This window comes from Micropterus salmoides, unplaced genomic scaffold (assembly GCF_014851395.1).
Source record: "Micropterus salmoides isolate LMB-PRFRI ecotype aquatic unplaced genomic scaffold, ASM1485139v1 Ms_hic_scaffold_17, whole genome shotgun sequence".
NCBI lineage: Eukaryota > Metazoa > Chordata > Actinopteri > Centrarchiformes > Centrarchidae > Micropterus > Micropterus salmoides.
Window position 1 is genome coordinate 28,703,843 of NW_024040817.1, and position 24,723 is coordinate 28,728,565.

The window sequence follows — 24,723 nt, forward strand, 5'->3', positions numbered from 1 at the left end:
TCTTTTTCTTTAATACAGAATTTCAACCAGTGGGCATCATCATCGGCCACCATAATAACTTTGTTACATTTTCACAAATTGTCATTCGGTGTGAGTGTGACTGGTTGTCTGTCTATGTGTGGCCCTGCGATAGCCTGGCGACCTGTCCAGGGTGTACCCCGCCTTTCGCCAGCTGGGATTGGCTCCAACCCCCGCGACCCTGTACGCAGGATAAGCGGTTGACGATGGATGTATGGATGGAATACATTATCTGGGTACTCATAGTGCACTGCCTTTTGCAAGTGTAAAGACTCTTTTGCCCTCAAAATAGCAAGCGCAATTACGGAAGAACACTGATTTGAGACACGTGCTAGTTTGTCGGACTCGCTTGGTTGCAAATGCAGCAGCTTACATTAGAGCAGATAAAAACAGAGTAATCTATTCTTTACACTTTTGATCTTGTGTTTTTTGGTTTTGGTAAGGCTGCAATTTACACCGCCATAATACTCTTAACATGTTGAGTATTGATATAGCTAGAGCCTCATGCACACTGCTTCAGCATGTGGAGACATCCAAAGCTTACAAAACAGGTCTGTGAGCAAGTCCCAGCTCCACAGGGAGCTTCGGGCTCATTATGTTCAACACCATGATGCTCGTACCGATGAGTGACATGATGACAAACAGCGGGAAATAACTTGGGGGTAGTTTTGTACTAGCCTCTCAACCTGCTTTTAGACAATGTCGCAGCTGCCTCTGAAGCCTGCGGCTCTCTGCCCTGGGCTGCAAGTGTCAGAGGGGCGTCTTTGAGAAGACAAGTCACAGCGAGAGGGCCAGGGTCTTGGTGAGATTCTCACCGGGAAGTGCGAGCCCCACGCAGGCTGAGCCCAGGCTGAGTTTTTGCAGGGCAACCAACCTCTCTTGATGGATGGGGCTTAGCGGAGTGATATGAGCAGCAGAGACACATGGAAGGTTTTGCATTGTATGTTCACTTCTTACCAACTGCTGCTTTAAGGGTTCCACCAAGAGGTCAGTTACACATGGAGTGAAAATTGTTTCTCCTACAATTATTATATTTTACAAGCCAGTTTTTACCTTCTAGCCTGGGGATTTCAGGTAATGGCCATTCAGTCACAGTCCACTTATCAGTAAGTCACTTTTCAGAGTAGGGATGAAATCTGATACTTCCTGTCTCTTAGTGTCCCCTCCTTAGTGTCCTTGTAACATAACACAGAAGAAATACAGGTGTGTGGAGAAGGTGAAATGCACAACAACATAATTAATCAGTGTTTGTAAAACATTTTCTCTTAGAGGTAATTAGTAATTAAGATGAAATCTCAGGGAATGGCTGCACTCTGGGACCTGCACTGAGCATAAAGCAAATGAAAAGTGTACAACAGAGAGCAAAACTCAACACTAATTAAATGCCAAAGAGGCTTGCTGGAGAAACAGCTAGTTCAATTACACTGAAGTAACTGATGCACATTGCACTCAAACACACGTATTCTGCTCTGGAAAGGTGAAGGTGGCCAGCTGATTTGCTGTGGTCAAGCGAGGGTCTGAGTGGGAGGGTGATCAAAATGGATGTGGAGAGGGGGCAGATGGATGGGTTATGGTGAGTGATGGATCTGAAGCGGCTACTGGCCCATCTGAAATCCAGCAGAGGTAGTATATCTGATACTGCTAAGCATTTTATTTCCTAGGAGACACATCAGAGCTATCAGATAAGCGTTGATGAGCAAGTGGAAAGTATCGATCAGCTTTTGTCCACCCAGGAGATGACGCTGCAATTGCTGTTTGCGTGAACTTCTGTCTCACCTTGATCAATCCTACAGAGAGACGGTGCAGAGGAGCTGTGATGTGTTAAGGCACTCTGGGTGTCATGATATACAGTAGCTTATTCACAGACTGGCCCACAAAGTTTCTTTTCAATTGGAGGTGGCACTGAATAGAATGAAATGTGTAGAAAAAAGTTGTGGATAAATGTGGATATCTAGCAAAAAGAGACATCACCTTGTATTTTATTTTCCATTTTATTTAAACTTTTTTAATAATCTAAAACAGTTGATTGATTTGTGTGTTAAATGATCCCGAGGACACAGGATAAGCGGTTGACGGTGGATGGATGGAGGGATAGATGGATGATGCCAAGGGAAACATGCTGAATTTGCCATTCCTATTGCTTCACTCATATACAACAGGATTAAAACGGCAGCTTTTTTCAGAGAATTTCAGGGAATTACAGAAACCTGTGGGTTTACTTGCAAAGGCAAGTAAGGCCGTTAGCAAGCTAATGAGTTTGGTGACAGTTAACTCAAGTCAACTGAATTAAATGATGTACAGTTCTGTCAACAAAATGCCAGAGGGTAGTACCTCTGCGGGCTATTGTGACTGACAAGCTCTAGTTTGTTCCTGGCTCGCTAACATGTTCCAGTAGTTGGTGCAGTAGTTCACCAACCAGCCCTGGAGTCATTACGCCATAGCTACTAGCAATGTCTCTTTGGCGAAAATGTGCAGGCTAATAATAATACTAACGCCTTTCATGAAACCCAAGGAAGCTTTACAGAACTGACTGTACATGAGACAACAACAACACATTTCAGTTAAAATACTGAGCAAGCAGCGCTAAGGGAGTCTCCAGGCTGTGGTGAACAGATGGTGTTTGAGGAAGAGCGTTCCAATCGATCATCCGAAAGTATGGAGTCTGATGTGGAGACTGGGGAGCAGGCCAGCTCCTGAGGACCCATGGTTCCAGGGTGGGGTGTTAGAGAGGTACTGTGGGACAAGAGCATGGAGGGATAGGTGAGAAGGAGGATTTTGTAATTAATGCGGGACTTGATTGGGAGCCAGCGAAGGTGGAGGTTGCGGGGATGTGCTTGTCACCTGAATCTGGATTGTTTTGCTGTCCAGCCCACAACTTTACCTTTTTGGCTCACTCTCACCACTCTCATAGCGTATAGCTTTGGACTACAGCATGCTGTTTGCAGAACAAGAAAAGAAAAGCTCTGGAAACCCTCTGTTCACTAACTGCTCAGCACCAAACGGCTGACAGACACAGTTAATGACTAGCTGACAGAGTGCAGCATTTAGCAGCTAAAGAGCCAGAAATGTTTCTCAGGAGTTGGTAGGGACAAAAAACAGAGAGATATTCAACTTACATTTTCCAGGTCACCAGCAACACGACTCCAAATTAATAATAATCATGCTCTGTATGTGCTGGAGAAATAAGCAAGAATTTGCCAGTAAGTTTGCCATATTAGTGTAAAAGGTGATTATGTCAGTATTTTTTTTACGGCTTTATTTAAATACAGTCATTGGAAGATGAAGACGGGGTTAAATTCAAGAGCAGCAGACTACGATCCACCCGGCCCAAACAAGCGGACCAGGCACCACGGTGAGTGACACCCAGGAGAGGAGCCATGCTGGCCCAGCTTGGACTAAATTCTGCTTTTAATGATCCTGTCTGGACAAAATGGGAATTCAGAGACTGTTGTGCCCACATTGTTACAGAGACCTGCCCCATCAACATCCTGGATCAAGCACTCAGCAGGTGGTTCATGTTCCCAGCTGTGAGCGCAAGACATCAATGATGCTTGGTGCACAAACGCAGTCAAGATGGACTCTGTTTCCCAAGTGTCAGACTGTTTATTGGGAAGATGAAACTTTCATATTATCATCTGGTTGCTGCTGTTTACATTCACCCCAGATGGAAATTCAAAAAATGCACTGTAGAATGTTCAGTGTGTATGCTGTATGTGTATGGCCTATAGCCTAGGTATAAAAATTAACTGTATATATAATTCTATTTTATTTTATATGTTACCATATTTTAACACAGATATGATGTGTGTGTAGCACAAAGAAACGACAAATATTATTCCGTTATGCAGCCTTGTGCTGTATAATGACTAATAAAGAACCTTGTACCTTGGTGTATAGCCTAGAACTTGTTTCTGCTGCCCTGAGGTGGCCAAAAATAGACTAGGCTATATGTTATTGCAGGTTTAGGTCAACGTGGAAAATTAATTCTTTAATAGTAACTTAACACCAGCTAAAGCAGTGTTTTGCTACCCTCTCTTGTTAAGACTTTCAAGCCCATTTAACCTCTCCCACTGGCTGTGGTCAGAAATGTTCTCTGTTGCACCTGGATGTCACCAGGTCCTGGAGTCCACCTGCAGCAAGTTGAGAAGTTAAACCACTGGAGGTCAGCAAAAACAACATTTTAAGTGGGTGTTGTACTCTGAAAAATTTGAAATCTATAATAAGCTATATAGATAACGGTAGAAAGCTCAAAATAGCTGTGTTTAGATGTTTTTTCAGTTGTAAATATACCCTATATAATATACTTTATTATCATGGCTGTCATCACACACTAGTCGAATCTTTTTGAAAATTTTCCCCTCTCAGGTGCACATCCCTACATTACTTCAATAGAAGCTTTATTGACTTTTGGACTTGTTTGTTTGTTGGCAGCTGAGTTAATTATTTTCACAGCTTGTGAGCAAACACATCCCTCAGATCAGCTGCCTTAAATTGATTTGATTGGATATGATTTATTACTCTTCCAAAAGTGAGATTATTTCTTTATCGTATGGCTCAGTTTTGAAGATAAAACCGCAAGATCAAATAAGGACTCTCTTACTGTAGGTTCTTACCCATCAACTTATAATTCCCTTTTGACGCTCATAATGCGCAGCCTTGACGTCGAGCGCACGGGCACTTGAGAGCGCACGGGCTGGGAGGTGGGGATCGTGGAGAATATAAAAGGTATGCACACAGCTAGAGCGCACAGACACAGCTGGCCGCTGCCAAGGGGCCACCTTCTCCTCTTCTATCTGGATAGAAAACAGAGGAACGCAACCTCACTTATTTTACGCAGAGGCTATCTGCTTCCACACATTTTTTGGAAACTCTTTCACTCTCTCTCCACTTCTTGTCCTTTAGTCGGGCCCGCTCTCCCCTTCCAGACAATTTAAGTTCCTATAAATAATTGTGTGAGCAAGTTTTCAGCACAACGGGCAGAGTGGACAGTGCCGCAGCGGCCGCAGCATGGAGCCGTACACGGTGCCGGGGGCTCAGCTCTCCATGTCCGACCTTTACTCCGTCATCCCCTTCAATGTCACCTTCCCGGACGAGGAGAGGGGCTTGGTGGGCGACGGGGTGCAGAACTACACCGAGCAGCAGAGTCCGGTGAGGAGCACCGGGGGTATAATCATAGCCATATCCATCACGGCTCTCTACTCCGTCATTTGCGTGGTGGGACTCCTGGGCAACGTCCTCGTCATGTACGGGGTGGTCAGGTAAACGCTGCTGCTGTTGTTTTTAAATCACAGTCGTTTTACTGAGTGTGTCGATCACTAAGACTTGTTCAGACATAACTGTGTCATTGCCTGCTTATGAGACCTTATATGTCCCATGACCGACATTTGAAATGACTGCGAGAGTTTTAGTGATGATCTCATAAGTTTAATTCACATTTTGGGTGCATTTTGATACAAAATCTAAATGTTAAATTATTTTTAGCTTTTATTATTTCCCCCTGTAAGCTCTTTATACACTCAAAACAATGAACTCAATTTATTAGAAAGGTTTGAAACCATGAAAAAGGCAGATTTTCTACAAGCCTAAAAATAGGTCTACAAAGGAAGTTTGTGCCTTTGTGCAGAAACCTGTAAGAATTAATAAAATGGTTCAAAATAGACCTTTTTAGGATAGACATGGTGTAGCCTACATATTCAAAATTTTCTGAATTTTAAGTGGATCAGCAGATATTGCCCCATTAACAACCTTCACCTTCTGGTTATACGCAGTGTGAGTTTGAGAAGGGTGTCTATGTGCCTGCGTGCATCCCTGGCTGCATTTGTGTGTGAGATACGTGCATCCCAAACAAGTAACCTAAGGTTCCCTGAATAAAACATGAGAATGTTCCTTCGTAATTTCTACATGAAGTGACAACAAGAGCAAGTTTTATGCCAAAGAGGTTTGGGAGCAGTCGAACCTCTTGTCTCAGTTTGACTCAGCTGCACCCCATGTAGAGAGGGCTGCTCATACAGAGCCTCCTTTAGCTCACACAGATCTGTGGACCATCAGCTGAACACTCCTGTCCACTGGCTTTGATGGGATTGTAAGATCACTAAGAAAATCCCGAGAGACATGTTTGGTCTTTATTTGGTCTCTGAATTAAATAATTGCCTGCTTAATGGATAAACCCATCCATTTATTTAAGCTTTCATGGTGTGTCGTTGCAAGCATTCAAATGACGGGAACTAAGGTTTTTTAAAGACTTGGCCTTTGTTAAGAGTAAGTTGATTTTGTCCATTAGTGAATGTCTGCAGTATATTTGTCAGTCCGAGGTCACAGTTTGCCTTTCCTCCTCAGCTAACCCCACTAGATACAAGCACCTTGTCGTTTCCCCAGCAGCCAATCAGCCATAACCTGTATGCGTGTCAGGAATGAAACAGCTTACATCTTTCACAACAGCTCGCTGTGCTTGTCCTCGCGCATCATATTCATTTCTAATCTCAAAACCCCTCTGTATGTGTTCATCCAGTATCACCTGAAGCATTAATTACTCTAGCTGGGCCGGCAAAATGATCAAGCAGGTGGAATTAATTTGAGATGCCCCAGCAACAGGAGAGAAGGAGAACACAGCCAGGTGGAGGCGAAGCAGTCAAAGCCAGCGGCTGTTCTTGAGCCCACTAACATGACATGACAGGCTAAAATGTACACAATAATAAGATGATATATGTGAATGAGAGAGGCAGAGTGAGTGCTGGCAGAGAGGAATGATGAAGAACTGAAAGTACCCATTTTTCTGCAAGTGGCAATCTTTGGATATTAAACCAAGGAAAAATTCATAAATATTTAACACTGCCCATTATTTCTATTCAGGAAGTCGGAAGGAGAATAACAGGCCAAACAAGGGACCTAAGATAAAAAAAGAAAAAAGGGAGAGAGGGAGACAAAAAGGAAGTAAAAAGGAGATGGATGAGAGCAACGATCCGCCTGGCATTTGTGTGAGTGTGAGGACTCATCACTGATGCGAGACCCCCCCTAGAGGCGGAGGCAGAGTGAAGCTGAGTGCATTAACCATCCCGGTCAGAATAAATTATCTCCTGGGGAACATCTGTAAACTCTGCAGTGTATGAACTTAGAGAAGGCACCCGAACTTACACACAGAAATTGTGATGTAATAAAAAAAAACTAAAAGAGAGGGTGGGTCCTCCATGTGGTGATCATTTATCTCCTTTTAGTTTTTAAAACTTTCTATGATGTATTCTATGCATTTATAACCCTAACAAGAAAGACGCACAAACCCAAACACATATTCTTTAAATTTCAGTCGTGGTTGATTTAGTGACGCCTGTGGTTACAGCTGGTAACACCAAGAGTGTTTTAATAATGCAAGCCCCAGACATCTCATGATCTTGGCCTGTAGTTATGTGTTACTTGTTATTTTGTTATCAAAGTTCCACACTTAGGTCTCTGAGCTATCTGCATGAAAATGAGCAAACTCCATCTTCTAAGGAAGACTGTGAGATGTGGTTGTAAGTAGCGGAAAAACCTTGAGTGTCTGTGGGGACCTTGTAGTCCCACAAAGCCCCATCATTGAACAATACATAATAATACAAATAACCCTGTATAAATTAAAAAGAATTAATTTTGAGGACAATACAAACATTTTTTTAATATTTTCCTATATTTCCATATTCCTTTGGTCCAATTTTCAATCAGGGAGAAAAGGCAACACAAAAACTATGGTATAATAAACCAAAATGAGTAGATTTTTCTGCCAAACCACAATGATGTTTCAAACAGCAAATCCTGTCAACCATGAAGGACACATTCTGGCGCCACATGTTTGCTTTGCTGTCCTGGTTAATGCTGAAAATGACACAGGGATCAATCACAGGGGCAACCAACAGACTACTCTGCTGGAAATGCAACAGAACAAGAGCAACTTGGCAACAAAGAAACTGTGGGCTGAGAGTAAAAAGTTTTGACTCACAAAGACAGTCAACAATGTCTGCTTCTGTAAAACGGGCACATGCTCTGCTTTTTGTCTTCGGCATCACACCCAGGATAGGCATGCACTGTTCTCTGGGGATCCCTTGTGCGTGGGTACACATGGACTCTGCCAGTAACAATGAAACTACTGTACTGAGAGGCAAAGTGCAAAGACAGTGAATGGAATTTTTATTTTATTTTTTATTTTTGTTTACATATAGTGGGAAATGTCTCAAACTACAGTACATAACACAATAAACCAGAAGAAACCAGAGAATGTTTGACATTTCATTATAAATAACTAAATAACAACTGATTCCTGGTTGCCAACTTTTTGTCTATTGACTAATAGTTTGAGCAGTAATTATAACTTTGATTTAAGAACCAAAAGCCCATTTAAAAGCATCCTTTGATGATTTGTTTGTATGCTGCATCAGGCATAATAACCCTAACCCCCTGACCCTTAAGATATAAATAAATTAAATAAATTTAAGATATTTTCTTCCACTTAGATTTCTGGATAGAGACACTCAAACGCACACAAACCCCATTAATAGTGGAGACTGCATGAATGCTCACATCAGAGTGAACTGGGCATTGGGCTGCTGTGGCGTTGAGAGCCCTCGGTCTGATTGCTGATGGAGAGGGTGACAGAGACACCTCTGACTGTCCACTCTGTTACACAGGGTAGATCAACAGGTCTAGGCTCCAATAATCTTCCAGCTATCCTCTCCTCTACCTCGGCTCCTATTCCTGATGCCACACCTGTTAGATAAGAACTGTCTCCGGGCTCATGGAATTTATTTTCTAGTGGCCTCCATTTGAAATAATTTTAATGTGCAGGGCTGGATTAGTTGTGTTAAAGTGGATTCATAAATGAGCTGATTCTTCCAGTTCTACTAAGATAGCAGTTCTCATACTGAACATTGGTATTCTGGTAGGGTAGTACTTTGGTAAAGACAAAGGATTAAGCTACAGCATCAGTCAATGAAGCTTTTTTTCTTCAAGGAGAGGGAGTGGAACTGTGGCTGAAAATATCAAAGCCCACTGCCAACAGGAGCATGACTGTGAGTGTGTGAGTCTGTTTATTTTCCTGGGCTGAGTCAACATGGCCACTGTGTCTCACTGCTTGTCCTCCATCTCACCCAGCAGCATTTATATGCGTGTGTGTGTGAGTTGTGTGTGTGAGTGTGTGTGTATATGGCCTTCAGCCCTGGAAACACAGGGGAGTCGAGCCTGACTTCTGTATCAGCATAGAAGGGATTGATATAGTCGCTCTGGTGTAACTCCATCTGGTACAGAGATAAGGGATAAAGACTAATATAAATGCTAAAAATGTTAATTCTCTATGTAGATCTGTAAGAGTCAAACGGTATAACTGAATACATAAGTAGATAATACACTTTGCCCCCCCTGAAATGATTAAAATGTAGTGTAAAAAGAGTTATTAAGCTTTTTCTTTTTCCTGTAACCTTCAATCTGTTGATAAAATAAATTAAAACATCTTTTTGTATTTAACTAAATTAATTTTGTGCATATTTTATTTTTCAACTTCTATACCAATTTTTTTTAATCCTGGCACACATTTAATGATCATTCTACTCCCTGTTATCCTGTCTGCATTTTGATAATGCTTATTTGATAATGACATTAGTGTGTTCAGCAGTGATTGGTCCAGGATTTATTTGTTTGTGTGTGTGTGTGTGTGTGTGTAAACATCACTGGAGCAAATGAGAGGATTGTGTAGCTAGCTAGTTTAACTGTAAACACCTTTGGCTGAATACTCTGAGCATTAGTCCTTTAAGTTAGCTGACACAACAAATATTAGCTAGCAAGCTGACGCTAATAAAGACTTTACTGTTTTGTTTTATTTGACATTTTAAAAAGGGACACATTCAACTACACACATCTAAAAAAATGTCACGGAAAACACAAGTCCAGGATGTTTTCACATGCTTGGAATGACATGGGAATGAATTAAACCAAAAGAGTTTCATGTGACATAGCAGAGAGGTTTAAATCAGAATTTGTGGAAGAGAATGACACCTAGAATGACAGGGCAAGGTTTTTGTCCCTCATCGTCATCATTGCCCTGGTTACAGAGAGACTAATTGTTCCCATTGTGGACTGACCGACCTGAAGCAACATTCAGCCACGTCAGCCAGAGGACGCAGAGTGGAATCGCTCAATTCATGATACCCCAAACTTCACGAGAGTTGGATAGGTAAGTTGTTGTTGGCTAATGTGTGTACTGTTTTTATACAGTGGTACAGTGTTTAGAGTCATCATGTGATAGTTAGCCGTTATTCCAGATACACAAGTTGACAGTTCTCTGATGTAAGCAAAAGACACTCCCCTCTCTGTGTGCATGAGTGTATGTGTCAGAGAGACACCTAATCAATAACCCACTTGGTGAAAATGAATCTTCCACAGGCTAGGCTACCACATCCTTCCTGAAAGATGTTAAACTGAAGGTTAAAATTAGATTCACTGTATAAAGCCTACATAAGAGAAGATATCGTGCTGTAAGATGATACTGACCAATTGGGCACTGGTGGACATTAATTTGCCAAAGGCTAGGCTACCCCATCCTTTATCACAACAAACTATAATATGCTGCAAGAGAATTCTTTTTTTACGATACTGTCTAGCTAGCCCAGGGCGCTCGGAACAAAAAGGGTGTGATAAAATAGCCTATGATAAATAAATCATTTAACCAAAAAAAAAAAGGACAACAATTTTTCCTCTTTGTTTGTATTAATGAGTTAAATCGATTTAATGATTCATCCCTTTCAGGTATGTGCTCCAGAGATGACTCAGGTTAACCACAACATGAAGCGCAACCTGAGCCACAACAGTAATGACTATGCACAGCTGCTCACCCAGAAAAGGATGCAGGATAGCCAAAGGTTGCCAAAAAAATCCTTGGTGAAGGATGTGCTAGCACCAAAGGCTGTGGAAAATGTAGTCCGGGTGTTGTAGACAGATGAAACACCTCTACCTTTCTCCTGACAGACGGATGTTTTTGTGAGTTCAGAGACGTCCTGCAGCATGCACAGGCTACAAGGTAGATCTGTCATCATTTTACAACACAGGGTTCTGTAACGAGATTAAGTTTTACCAGATGGCTTTCTCTCAATTCCTGCAAAGCTGGTTGGCAGTTAAGTCCTTCATCATCACCAGCCTTGGAAATGCGTGTCCCAAACAAATGTCTACCGCCCCTCTCTCTCCATGACAACGTACCTTCAGTGACCTAGAGAAAATTTGGGAGAAGCTACATCTCCTGGCCAGAGTGAACATTGATGTGGAGAAGTCAGAAATCAGAATCAGAAATAATTTATTGATCGCCAAGGGAAAATATAAGAACACCATTTATTTTTTACAAATAAATGTATTATTCAGTCATCCAACGTAGTAGTCTCTGTGGTCATTTGCTACTTCTGAGTTTGTGAATGACTTTTTGCCTCTTCCTAATGTACCAAATAGTTTGCTTTGAGAGACCAAACATTTTTATGAGGGGTGGAAATAACAAATATTAATTGATAAAAGAGGAGGTGATGAAAACAGATGTGATTTGATTAATTTTAAGTCAATTTCATTAAAACAGTAGTGACAGAATGAAAACAACCATTTTTATTTATCAATCATCATTCACAACCAAAAATTGGCATTCATCATTTAAAGCAGGTAGCCTCAAGGGTTAAAGTAACAAAAAGTAAATAATAAAATGGAGGTGATGAAAATGCATGTCAACTGAAATACAGAGTGGTTGAATTTAAGGTGAATTGCAATCTAAAGTAATAAATTGTCACCCTGCTGTTATTCATCGTTCACCGCATGTAATTTTTGTTACTTCCTGCTGAAACTGTCAATCATAAGCCACGCCCCCAGACAAACTGATCGAGATTTTTGGCTCCCAACTCGTCATCCTCTGAGCACGTCGCTGGAGCTGGAGTGAGCCCAGCTGACCGGAGGAATATTATGCCGTGCTCTGATGTCAATTGTACAACAGAGTGCCCAAGAAGCCACTGCTCCAGTTGTTTCGGTGAGTGAAATTGTAGTATTTAATTTATGTGTTAGCAATAATTGGCAGGTATTGTTGTCGGCATAAATAGCATGTTAGCTTAGCTCGTTAAGCTAACTAAGCTAACTGAACGGGAGGGTATGCTGACCAGTTTTTAAAGAGTCATGCACATAAGTCAAAACCTTTTAGAGAAGTTAATTTAAGGGTGACAATACTTTGGAGCAAAAGGCTCAAACGAGGTCACGTGTGAAGTTGGAAAGTGATGCTCTACCTTGTTGTGTAACATGGACAATGTAAGGTTAATGTTAGATTTATTACTGTAATGAGTGACTGTGTTCAGGGAGAGAGAAGACATGTCGATAGCATTACACAGTACGTGGCTGCAGCTGGACTGAACGGTGGAGGTATTTTTGGGGAGCTGCGCTCGGTGCACTAGTTGCACAACACCAGTGGTGGACTGTTGTTCAGAGGTCTGCCTGTCCGCCAAGCATCGCCTGCACCTCCGAGTACTGTTTAAAAACGATATCATTTTCTTGGCGGGGTTCATCAGTGGTGATAAATGATTAGAAGTATATATTTTAGCCAATTTAGCCAATAAATTCATCAATATTTTTGTACACTTACAGAAGTTGTGATAACTGCATTTCATCAGTTTGCACAGCAAAGTGTCTGAAAAGACCTTAAGAGCTGGATGCATAATTCTTGGCCGGCAGAACAGATGTTGTAGGCTACCTGCCAAGATTTGCATCAACCTTTTTCTCAGCATATATGAGCGTTATCTTCACCGAGGTGCATGGAATTCTAGGCAGGCATGCATAAATCAGCACATCAGTAGCTGGGCTGTAATTAGGGCGATGATGATGCAAAACAAATTAGGTGTGTGACAGCCGCTTCGAAGTTTGTCTAGGCTTTACAGTTGCATGTACTTTTAAAATTTGATGGCCCCTGCTTAGATTGAAGCAGTTGTTTATTTATTGTGTAGTAGGCTAAATCATGATTACTTTTGTGCCAACCCAATGGTGCATTAAATTCTCGATTGAAAAGATATGTCAAGTAGTACCAGTTAAACAATAAATAGATTATATAATATAAGAGCTAAATATGCAATATGGAAGTTTAAAAATGAGCATTAAATGATGTTTAAAAGTCATTGGGACTAGTACTCTTATCAATGGTGCAGTTATTGCTAAAATAAAGAAGGTGTGTTTAAAATAGACATGCATATAATTTTTTTATGATATTTTTTTTATTGACAGTTTCCAGCAGCAAATATATATAATAACAGTGTCTTGCACATTGCTATCCTAATTACTGTTACATGCCAGAGATGTCATCATGCTGAGGCAGGCTGAGGCTGTTGGGAAGAAACTGCTTGTGTGTGCTGTGTCACTAACTGTGTACCATTTTTGTCTTTAAGGTGCCAGACGAGCTGATCCAGATGTGGCGCACCTGCTCCAACATACTGCTTTGCTTTATTTACCACGACACCAGGGCCCTGTTTCAGAAAGTAGCTTAACAAAATCTAAGCTTATCCCTGAGCTTATCCTTATCAATTAATTTTATTCAGTCCAGCTCATTCATCATTTACCAGACTGGAATTTCCCTAATGAATGATAAAGTGCTGGAATTCTTTGACAGCCCATTGCATTCAATTTTATATAGGAAGGCTATATTTACTCAGCCGTAACCAAAGTGCGGGTGGCAATAACTGAAGATGAAAATATGGATTAAACAGATCAGACATAATTTTGCAATTTGTAAATTCTATGTCTGACCCAGTAGGCTATTAATTATTTTGTTTTGCAGTGGAAAATCTGTCTATAGGTACAAACTGACTTATTTTGTATTTAATGAATTGCTGTCAAAACACATTCAAAATCTCATAAAATAGGCTACTTTAATTTGTTTTAGCTGCACCACAGTCATCCTCACTCAGTACTACATCATCTCCAGCATAAATACTTTAAAAATAAACATTTGACCGTTGGTTGTTTATTGATCAGTTACAGCTGATCTATAAATAGACCTACAGATAAGTTTGATTTAAACAGTGATTACTGCAGTTGTAGCCCACAGTAAGTGTTGCAATGGTTAATAACCTGATGGCTGCTTTAATCTCCACAGCGTCAAAAGGACAGTGCAGCCTATAGATTTTAATCTGATGATGAATCGCAATGTCCAGAGATCGCTGTCTGTCCATTTCGGTGACAAGTTGATCATAAAAGCAGTCATGTTGAAGATCATGTTTAGGTAATGAACCAATATTTAACTGGGGAGGGTTTGCTTCACAGCATCAGTTTCTGGAGTTACTGATCTAGAGTTTATCTGATTTCGGTGTCTGAAACAGAAAACCCAGAGTTTCCCTCATCTCTGGCTAACACACTCAGAGTTTTCACTAATTCTGCTTTCCGAAACAGATTTAGGACACTAGGTTCTTATCCACAGGTTATATCATTATAATTACTGTCACAACACATCATTTCAAGTATTTCACAATAACTTTTACATTTATATTCTTTTAATTTCGATGTTTTCATGGATGAAAGATGAATTTCAATTTGTTAAACAGTTGCTGGTGTATTGAATAATTTTGTTTTTGATCAGGAAATTGAAAATTGATCAGACTAAATATACTTATAAAATCACATTCTTAATTTATCATTTTTCTATGTTAAATGGAAATAGAGTGGTGATCTAAACAACTGATCGTTAACTGTAAATTAAAACATTGTTTTGCATGTATGTTAGTGGAAAGTAAAGTGAAAATCTGATGTACCATATACTGTTTTTTATTTGGAAATTTCTTTGAGACAGATGTGACATTCACTGAGAAGTAACTGTATGTGGAAAACAAAGAATTATCTGCCCACTGAATAGTTTTGAAGTGCCATTGTTTGCGACCTCTTAAAAGATCTTGTGGGTATTTCACCTAATTACCACAGGTGCATACGATCAGCTCTGAGAGCTCACTTTGCAACATTACAATTAATGATACCACTTCAGATTCATAATTACTCTGTGCAGGTCATTCTTGGTTTCAGCTATTACCCATAGGTTAGTTTGACTCTGTGCTGGCTCGCCATATAACGGCTTGAAAAACATTTGGCCTGATGCCAGACTTATTTGCCGACCCCTGCCCTAAACCAATCATTCCCCTGGACATTTCCCATGATACGATATCCCCATCTCATCATACAGTGGCCTATAAGCATGAGGAAATGGGATGTGTTGCGTTAAACAGGGGAAGAAAAACTGGCTTCATTATAACATGAAAAAGGGTGTTACATTTCTTGACACATAATTGATTCTCCAAGCTTTCAAAAAGGAGAATGGGTATTTAAAAGCTTTCCTCTCTATCTGAATTATACGCTGAACGATAAAACTCCATAACATAAAATAACCCCAGGACCTACTGTGATTGCAACAGCAAAACATGGAAATGGAAAGGCTTTTTCAGCTCACAGTTTCTATGTTTTTACACATAACCACCTGTCACAACTTGGTGTGAAATTAAAGTCTTGTCATGCACTTGTCAGCTGCTGAGAGGAGGCACACTTTGCGGCCCACACTCCTGCATTAAAAGCATAAAAGAGTCTCCCATGTAGCCACTTCTGCCTACTTAATGCCACACTATCAGTTCTTTGGTATTCAAATAAGCTCCTGCGTGCCGATGTGGATGTAACTTAATATCTTCGGGCCAAGAAAACTGCACAACCCTTTCCCTTTCTCAATTATTTTACCCCTTATTTACTGTACTTGTACAAAGGGATCCTACAGTAAAAGGCTACAGATGTATTATAAATACGGTATATACAATATACCAGAGTGGGTGGTACAACATGAAGGCCCACTCACCCATGAGAGCGCGTGTCACAAAGCAGGATAAACTGTGTGCGGGCCTGTGTTGTCAGCTTGGATTAGGGAGAGGGAAAAGCGATTTCTTTGGAATCAAAGTTCAATTATTAAAGTGACGCTGAACATAATCCTCACCCCTTGTCAAAAGCTAGGCTTTAGGTGTTAATCAAATGCTTCAAACAGATTGCAATGCAAAATAAACAGAGAGCTGCGTTTGTTAACTGTGTAAGACTATAATAGATAAATATTCTTCAAAGAAATCTGTGATCCAGCTCCAAAAACGCCACTGATGCCATTTTACATCAAAGACGACTATCTCTGCTCTGTGCGAGAGGTGTTTTTTATATGTTTTCCAAGGGTTCGCTGTGTTGAAAATATTGCGCTCACTTTACAAACAGCCCCTACGTAACCATAAAAAGCTCACTGGTCTCCTTTGCTGTAAGTGGAAGCTAATACAGGCATCGGACGTCAGGAAAAGACACTGTGTGAGGTCAATTTTAGTCAAAAATTATACTCCTTCTTGGGAGTCATAACTCAGATGTTACACAGGCATGAAACACACATCATCATTCAGTGTGACTTATACTTCCCAGGTATATCATTATCTCTAGTGTGTATCACGAAGAGATGCACAAATCTGCATGGAAATCACAGAAAATTCAGAACTTGCTTGAAAATCATCACATTTTTAAGTGTTCTTTAGTATCAAAGTAATTAGCTGTCTGTAGATCCATCCATCCAGGGACATTGCAAAATGGAACAGCAAATAGCTAATCTGGCACAATTTTAATGGCACTAACTTGCAAAAATGTAAACAAATATTGGCTAAGCAAAAGAGAACACTGGTAACTTTTATGGACTCATGCTCTCCTGGGGATTTTTTCTGTTCCCAAGTAGGCCCTTATGATGGTGTTAGCAAAAACATCTCAGGACGTCGATCCCGATGTGATTAAAATCATCCCATCTCCCCTAGAGAAATAAATCCAGTCCGAATGGGGCTTTAGTTTCTTATAAGGGTCCCATTAACTCATGTCATTGATACAGCATGCACAATAGCAACTCCTGGGATGTGGCACAGCGGAACAGAATGCAGCCATTAATTATGTAACACCTGTACTTTTCCAGCTATCAAAAGGACTTTTCTTCACAGTTAATACAACCTACATATGTTATTTCTATATTGTACAACTTATTTTAAATTTGAAAATTTAAACCAAATTCTCCTCCAGCTGAACAGAGGAGACACAGACACTAGTGGTGATGTCATCTAGAGCCCAATGTTAGAGCTTACAGTGAATAATGGAACAACTGATGGGACTCCTTGACAGCTGTCACAGTAATTACAATCCCTGATTCAGCTGAAGCCCACGTTCACATCAAACTGATTTATTATATCAGCCCACAGAGTTCAGTCACTAATATATCATGAATGGGTGAACTCCCAAAAGTGTCATCTGAAAGGCTGAGAGCTGAGAGCGCACAGCAGAGCTTGTTGTTACATTTATAGGCTGTTCTTGAAGCTAACTTGCTCACTGACTTCATTATTATCTAGTGCACTAGCGAGCAAGAGTGCACCCTAGCAAGCTAACATGCTAGCTCACCAACTGAAGGACTTCACTTGACTAGACAATTTACATAAGAGCAGAACATATGAAGCATAGTGTTAGTTCAAACAGAGCATTGAAGTCAGGCTCACATTGGCTGATTAGTAACATGCTTCAAGCTGTGTGGCTAGTACCATGATGATCACACATTGCCGTTTAATGCTGCAGCTTGTTCCCCCACTTCAAACTGTCATGGATTTTGGGTTTTAGCGGCATTATGTTCCTGTTTAGACTCTTCCTAGTGTGTGTGGTAGTGTCTATAATTCTGTGCCCCTGTGTTCTCTTTTAGGTTCTGTTGTTCTCTACTGCATTATGGAATACTTGTCCTTGTGTATTGTCACTAGCCTTACTTCCTGTTTTATTTCGCAATCATTGGTGTTTGTTTTTTGTCTAGCATTGTTTCCTGGTTGCCTTTATTGCTCATGTGTCTCACCTGTGACTTATTACCCTGCCTGCTTGTGCGTGTGTGTGTTCAACTAAGAATTGTGTTCATATATGTGTTTATTAAAGGTCCATAACAATGTTTCCAGTGGTGTTTAAAGACCTTAAAATAATAAACCGCTATGGTCAGTAAAGTGCAGGACTTGCAACTTGAGCGTTGTGTGTTTGATCCCACCTTGAGACTTTTCTTCAACAAATGTATTCTGCAGCGACTGTTTTTTAGGCTCATTACGGCATGCGCTGCATTGTTTGTGTTTCGGTGTTTGATCCTCATCCATCAACCTAGGGACGCATTTTCATTTCCCCAGTATCTTCATGCTGCCCCCTCCCCTCAAGACTCTCAAGATGATTGTCTATTTTGCCTGTGTGAAAAATGACAAATCAATACAGGCATCAGGCTTGGGTGTGTTCTAATGGAACAAAGCAAAAATGATTGCACCACTAATATGAATATTATTTCTAATTTTCTACTCTTTTTTCCATTAAAATGACAGATACAGTGGCTATTATGCAATCTACCATCCTTGTTCATTTAACCAATTATTTATCATTCAAAAATATGAAATAGAAGAAAAGATTCATCCAATTTCATATAATATCAGCATAATGTATTGTAATATGTATAACAGTGCATCTTAATGAAGTTTTGCATTCTTCTGGTTCCTAATTCGCCCTCCTCTATGAAAGCTGGATTGTGTTTGGATGAAAGATTGCCTGAGATTTATATACAGTTTGGACACATCTTGCAAGGTTTCTGATGAGAGAATCCTTTTGAAAAGAAGCATTATGCCCGAGAGGAGAATTCCTTATCCCAATAAGCCAATATCATACAAAATAAAACAGTGCTGACCATTATTTTATTCTTCAAATGCATGAGAAATGCATAGTCCCATGCTGAAAGACCTGGACATAAAATATATATTAACCACAATCCGATATTATTTTCTTTTCATAACTCTGTAGTGCTTTCTGTGCAAGTAGACTGCTTGATCACAGGCCAACAAGCCAATTGTAACCACCTAAATGACTCATTTGAAAAAAAGAAATCTAAGGTGTGAAAAATAATTATAAGACATTTGCAGCTCTACACTGCACATCTATAGCATAACAGAATAAACCCTTGATCTAAGCCCTGAAAACACTCTACACAGTGAATATCACTGTAAAATCCCCATATGCCATAACAGAGACTTCTATACCCAGTTGCTCTCATTACTGCTACTGCTTATTGCAAACACTTTTTTCTCTGCTCTGCGATCACAACTAGATACACCAAGATGAAGACAGCCACAAACATCTACATCTTCAATTTGGCTCTAGCTGACGCCTTGGCCACAAGCACACTGCCCTTCCAGAGCGCCAAATACCTCATGAACACCTGGCCGTTTGGGGAAGTCCTGTGCAAGCTCATTATTGCCATCGACTACTACAACATGTTCACCAGCATCCTTACACTTACCATGATGAGTGTGGACCGCTACATTGCCGTGTGCCACCCAGTTAGGGCTCTGGAGTTTCGGACAGCGGCCAAGGCTAAGATGATCAACGTGCTCATCTGGGTCCTGTCCTCTGCGATTGGGGTACCCATAATGATCATGGCTGTGACCAAAGTGGCAGATAATGGTGAGTTATTAGGTTTTGTTTTCTTCTAGTGTTTTATCTTTCATTATTCATTAAAGTCTTCATGTCTAGTAGGAGCATTAACTGTCTTAAACATCTGGGTGAGCCGATTCAACTGAATCTTTGCCAAAGTGCTAGATAACCGAACTCACAGTAGAAAAGACCTTTAACATGCTTTAATCTGCATAATTAGCATTTATTAGACCAAGCTTATGGTCCACAACACCTTCATAGCTCACAAGTAAGAATAGGCTGGTGATTATGAGCCCAGTCAGACCCATGACCCAGAATGAATCATTGTGGTTTCTCAGAGTGAGCAGAAAAGCGACAAACATTTAGACCGCTTGACCCAAAAACCCTCAATTGAAACCAAAAAGATTTCATTTTTATTAGAAGTTCAGGTTTCTTTTGGGGGAAACTGTACTACTTTTCCAACTCATTCTGAGTTACAAAATCTCAGATGTCTCTTTTATGTTAAGTTTTATGGCATGTTAAATGATTATCCTACAATTGTTCAATTCATCAATGTCTTTGGGATCAAGTCACAGAGACTGGTTTCAACTGGAAAAGCAGATTTGATTAAAGGCAGAGTGTATCTGTTTTTGACAGTAGTGCAGATTTCAAAATACTGCAATTAGCCTTTATTACTGTACCTATGGTTGACAGACAGGACCAGGGTAACAGGCATAGTACAATGAGTAACTTTAGCCAGAAATCTTCCATTGAAAGCACTAGCCGTGTGGGGATCAGACTGGGGGGCTAATTCCTTATCCAAAAAAATAATTTCTGCTCCTGAAGGCAAAGTGAACTGCAGCTAACACAGGTTGGCTTGAATTCACATTTTGGGTGAAGCTGCAGTCAAGGGAACGGTTTGGCTCACCAGTACCCCCACTGCTACCGGTGAGCATTGTCTTGGTCGGACCCGACAGGCAGCTAGGAAGTGCCCAAGCTGACCACAGTAAATGCACTCACCCAACTGTATCCTGCTCAGAGGGATTAAATTGGTAGGAGATAAATTAATGTGGAATCTCTGGAGGTGGAACCGGCAGGGCAAGCTGGCTGGGCTCAGCTGCAGCAGTAAGTTAATAAGGCGACTTAATGACTTGAATAGTTAATTGAGCGATTTGATTTATCATAGCTTGGTTGTTGTTAGGGAGGGTCAGGAGGAATTGTTCCAGGATTGTTCCTTGGCTGGAGATGGCTCTCTGAATCAAGGTCCGAGTCTGCTGGTCTGCTGGTCGATGGTGGCCAGACCATTCTGTTGTGCTGCTTAATCTTTCTGGACCCAAAAGTAGGACTCGGACAAAGACTCTTCAACTGTTCAAATGTATTCAGAGAGAGGAGGTTGAAGGACAGGATAAGAGTTTCACAATGGAAAATACTACACTGGATTACAAACTTGCCAATGCAGAAATTAGTGTGCCCTTTCTTTAGCTAAGCGTAAAGTAACCCCCTGGTCAAATACTGTATATGGACTCAAACACGAGAGGCGTGACAGACTGCAATTCCTTGTGAATGGCACCACTAAACAACATCCTGGCGCTGCCTACTGTAATTCAAGACTCAGAAGTTGTTTAATGGCACAACCTGGAGAAGTCAGAGAGCGCCAGAGAGCCTGGACGTGACAAATCAAAATCGTTTTGGTTCCCTTGGGAAATGGAGCTGTTTTCTGCAGCATCTCAACTATTTAAAAAAATCTGAAAATAAAGTGGGGGAGAACAAGATTGTTTCTGCCCATTCAGTAAGATATAATTTTAATGAACTATCAGATTTGGATCTGGAAAAACATTGATTAAGTACATTGATATAGTGGCAAAGGGAGTAAATTATGTGCTGAACATGCTCACAAGCTTCAGGCTCCTGAGACAAGCTGTTTAAATCTGCTACTTTAAGCATGTGTATATATATATATATATATAGTATGCAGCATCTGTCTACACCTGCTTGATAACCTTACATTAACAAAATCTTTGTAATTCTACCTGCCGTCTTTCCAGGTAAAATCATGTGCATGCTGAAGTTCCCTGACCCTGACTGGTACTGGGACACAGTGACAAAGATCTGCGTCTTCATCTTTGCTTTTGTGGTTCCTGTGATGGTCATCACCATCTGTTACGGCCTGATGATCCTGCGTCTGAGGAGTGTTCGTCTGCTCTCAGGCTCCAAGGAGAAAGACCGCAACATGCGCCGCATCACCCGCATGGTCCTGGTTGTGGTGGCGGCCTTCATCATCTGCTGGACCCCCATCCACATCTTCATCATTGTGAAGACCATGGTGGAGATTGACAGCAGGAACCCGTTTGTGATAGCCAGCTGGCACCTGTGCATCGCCTTAGGGTACACCAACAGCAGCCTCAACCCTGTCCTCTACGCATTTTTGGATGAAAACTTTAAGCGATGCTTCAGGGATTTCTGCCTTCCCTGTCGGACCCGTGTGGAGCAGCACAGTTTGAGAGGCCACAACACCACCAGGGAGCCGGTGTCCGTCTGCACTCCAACAGAAGCAGGGAAGAAGCCGGCATGACTAGGCATGGACTGGGTCCCCCACAGCTCTCGCTCGAGGAGGATCCAGCAAGATCTACAATCAGAGGTCACCCAGATCTCCACAACAGAGTTTTAAGAGATCTTTGCAAGAAAAAGCTATCTCTCAAAGAATTGAGTCATGCCACTTATTTTCTCCAATTTGGCTGACATTCTAGACATTTAAAGGACTAGCTAAAGATAATAGAAAAAAGTTTCACTCTGATCTTACTTTTCTATTAAAGTTCTGGTAACAAAGTGAAATCTGACACCTTGCAAAGTTAGTGACAGCAGATGGGGTGAAACTTTTTGATCATGCAAAAAGGACAAAGAAACACCTGCAGGTGTTTGTTATCAAGTAAAGAATGCAGACACCATCCATTCAGAGTGTATTGTAATAAAACAGACTGACACTGTCAGGGTTAAAAAGGGTGCAACAAAAGTGTGTGAAACACTGGTCTCTTCAATTCAGTTTGTTCTAAGCAACACCTTCCTGTACATTCAAGGTAACAAATGACATTTTTGTGATGAAGGAGCATTTTGAGGGAGAAAAACAACATCTTTTTTACTGTGTATTTAACATCAACACAACACAAATGAGACTTACAGAGCAGAACCACATGACGAATGAATTACGCCATAGTTTGTTGCGCAGCAAGATCAGCCACTCTACATCGAGAAGAAGGGAAATCTTGTTTTTAATTCAGCCAACATTTTTTATAGCAAAAAGAGACATTTGTTCTTTGTTTTTTCCCTTTAGCCTCTGCCATCAACCGCATTAGAAGAGAAGTGTCTGTCTCAATGTTCCATGGATTTGAAAGTATCTGTCATAAAGAACATGTAATCATAATGAAGCCTAATTTTTTTGTGCTCAGATGGAAAAAAATCCATGATAGCATCAAACTACTCAATCTTCACTGCAAAAACTAAAATCTAAGTAAGATTAATTAATTAAAGGCAAAATATACTTGTTTTTTGTCTGACAAGATATTTCTCTTATGTAAGAGAATTTCACACGTTTCAAGTTTTTCTGCCTTATGTAGAGAGTTATATTAAATATTCTTGTTCTGTTGGCAGATAATTTTGCTTATTTTAACTAATATTCCCCCCATTTTAAGGCTTTTCCCCTTGTTTTTGAGAGCTCACTTTTTGCAGTGTTGGATATCTAAGGACGTCTTTTCTGCTCACTTATTTGACTTTCATGGGTGGTGTCAACCCTGTAGAGAGCCTGTGAGCAGAATCACTAAAGAATGATGAACCTGCCATTGAAGAATGCTGTTGGCAGCCACAACACTTCAGTCATCTTATTGGTTCATTGATTAAAACAAATGTAAAGTGGAGGAACACACCGAAACTCCGAGAACAGCTTCATCACAGTGTAGATAAGATGCCTGTCCTGATGTCAACAAACAAACCGGTTCAAGGAAATTGATCTGCATTTTAAATGACATCGTGTATCTATTGGGGCAAAAATCTTATGAATAGCATTAACCAGAATGGTAATTCTTTCTGGGTCATTTATTTACTCCAACAGATCTTGACACCAATCAGATTGGAGACATCCATAAATGGATGCTGTGATGTTAATGACTCCACTGTGCATACCAGATGAGGTATGTCAGAGGTAATAATATGGAATTTGGAAATATGTGGAAATGTTTTGAAGGCTAAACACTGTGTTGACATGCAAACATGCCAGAATATGTTATAGTTTTGATCAATGTTGAAATGTGACGAATGTGGTAAATGTGGGACACATAAAACTCCAAACTGAATATAAATCCACAAAGATGAGGGTGTAAGGATAGAGGTTGTCGTCTGATGTACATATTGTATATTGAGGCATATTTGTGACACTGGGCTGTATAAATGAAATTGACTTGAAAAATGAAAGGAAAAAAGTCAATACATATGAATCTGTAGATAATATAAAGCTTTTGCATTTGAACAAATTTGGCTTCAGCCATTGTCAAAGTGACTTCAAGGTGTGCCTGTGATTCTGTATGCTTTCTTAAGACTTTTTGGATCTTAATATTTCACCACCATGCTTTTGACTCATGAGGCTCAAATGAATGAAAAAAAGAAAATAAGGTAAGGGTAGAACAATCAAAAGCTACTCTGTTTACAGGGTTGACTGTAGAGTTATCTACAGAGTCAGGGACAGAGACAATAAACATTGACTATTCTGAGCGCAGTAGGACACATTTTTGCAGTGTGATACATTACTACGTATTTTCTTACAATAACTGGTGATTTAAAGTGTACTGTGTATAACCACTCTCTGGTTGGTTTTCATCAAGTTCTGCATCTGTTGGGTGTGCAGGATATCTCTCAGCAACCATTATTTTTGCAAATTCAACTTACATATGGGCAGAATCAAAGTAATATACAGAGTTAGTTTTCAAAAACAGAATGAAAAGGGTGTGCAAGTTATTATGTTTTGACAAATGAACAAAAGCTAAATGATAAAACAATGTAATGAACAGTGTGCATTCAGGGTATTAGAAAAGTAAAAGTGCGTTGGTGTGTGTGTGCTTGATTTTGATTTTATTATCACGGGGGACTGCAAATTAGTTTCTGTAAAAGTGTTTACTTGTGTAATTTTTCATCACACTGTTTAAGGAGAATTTGCTCAATTGATACGTTGTCATTCTTTTAAATTCATATTGTTGGATA

The 24,723-nt window shown here is 40.4% G+C and overlaps 1 protein-coding gene across 1 annotated transcript; it reads left to right on the plus strand.

Moving 5' to 3' along the window:
- Positions 1-4,720: 4,720 nt before the first annotated feature.
- On the plus strand, positions 4,721-24,236 carry oprd1a (opioid receptor, delta 1a). Its single transcript, XM_038725492.1, has 3 exons — positions 4,721-5,276; positions 19,175-19,530; positions 21,525-24,236. Exons 1-3 carry the CDS (start codon positions 5,026-5,028, stop codon positions 22,049-22,051), a joined length of 1,134 nt encoding a protein of 377 aa, XP_038581420.1. The 5' UTR covers positions 4,721-5,025; the 3' UTR covers positions 22,052-24,236.
- The last annotated feature ends 487 nt before the right edge of the window (positions 24,237-24,723 follow it).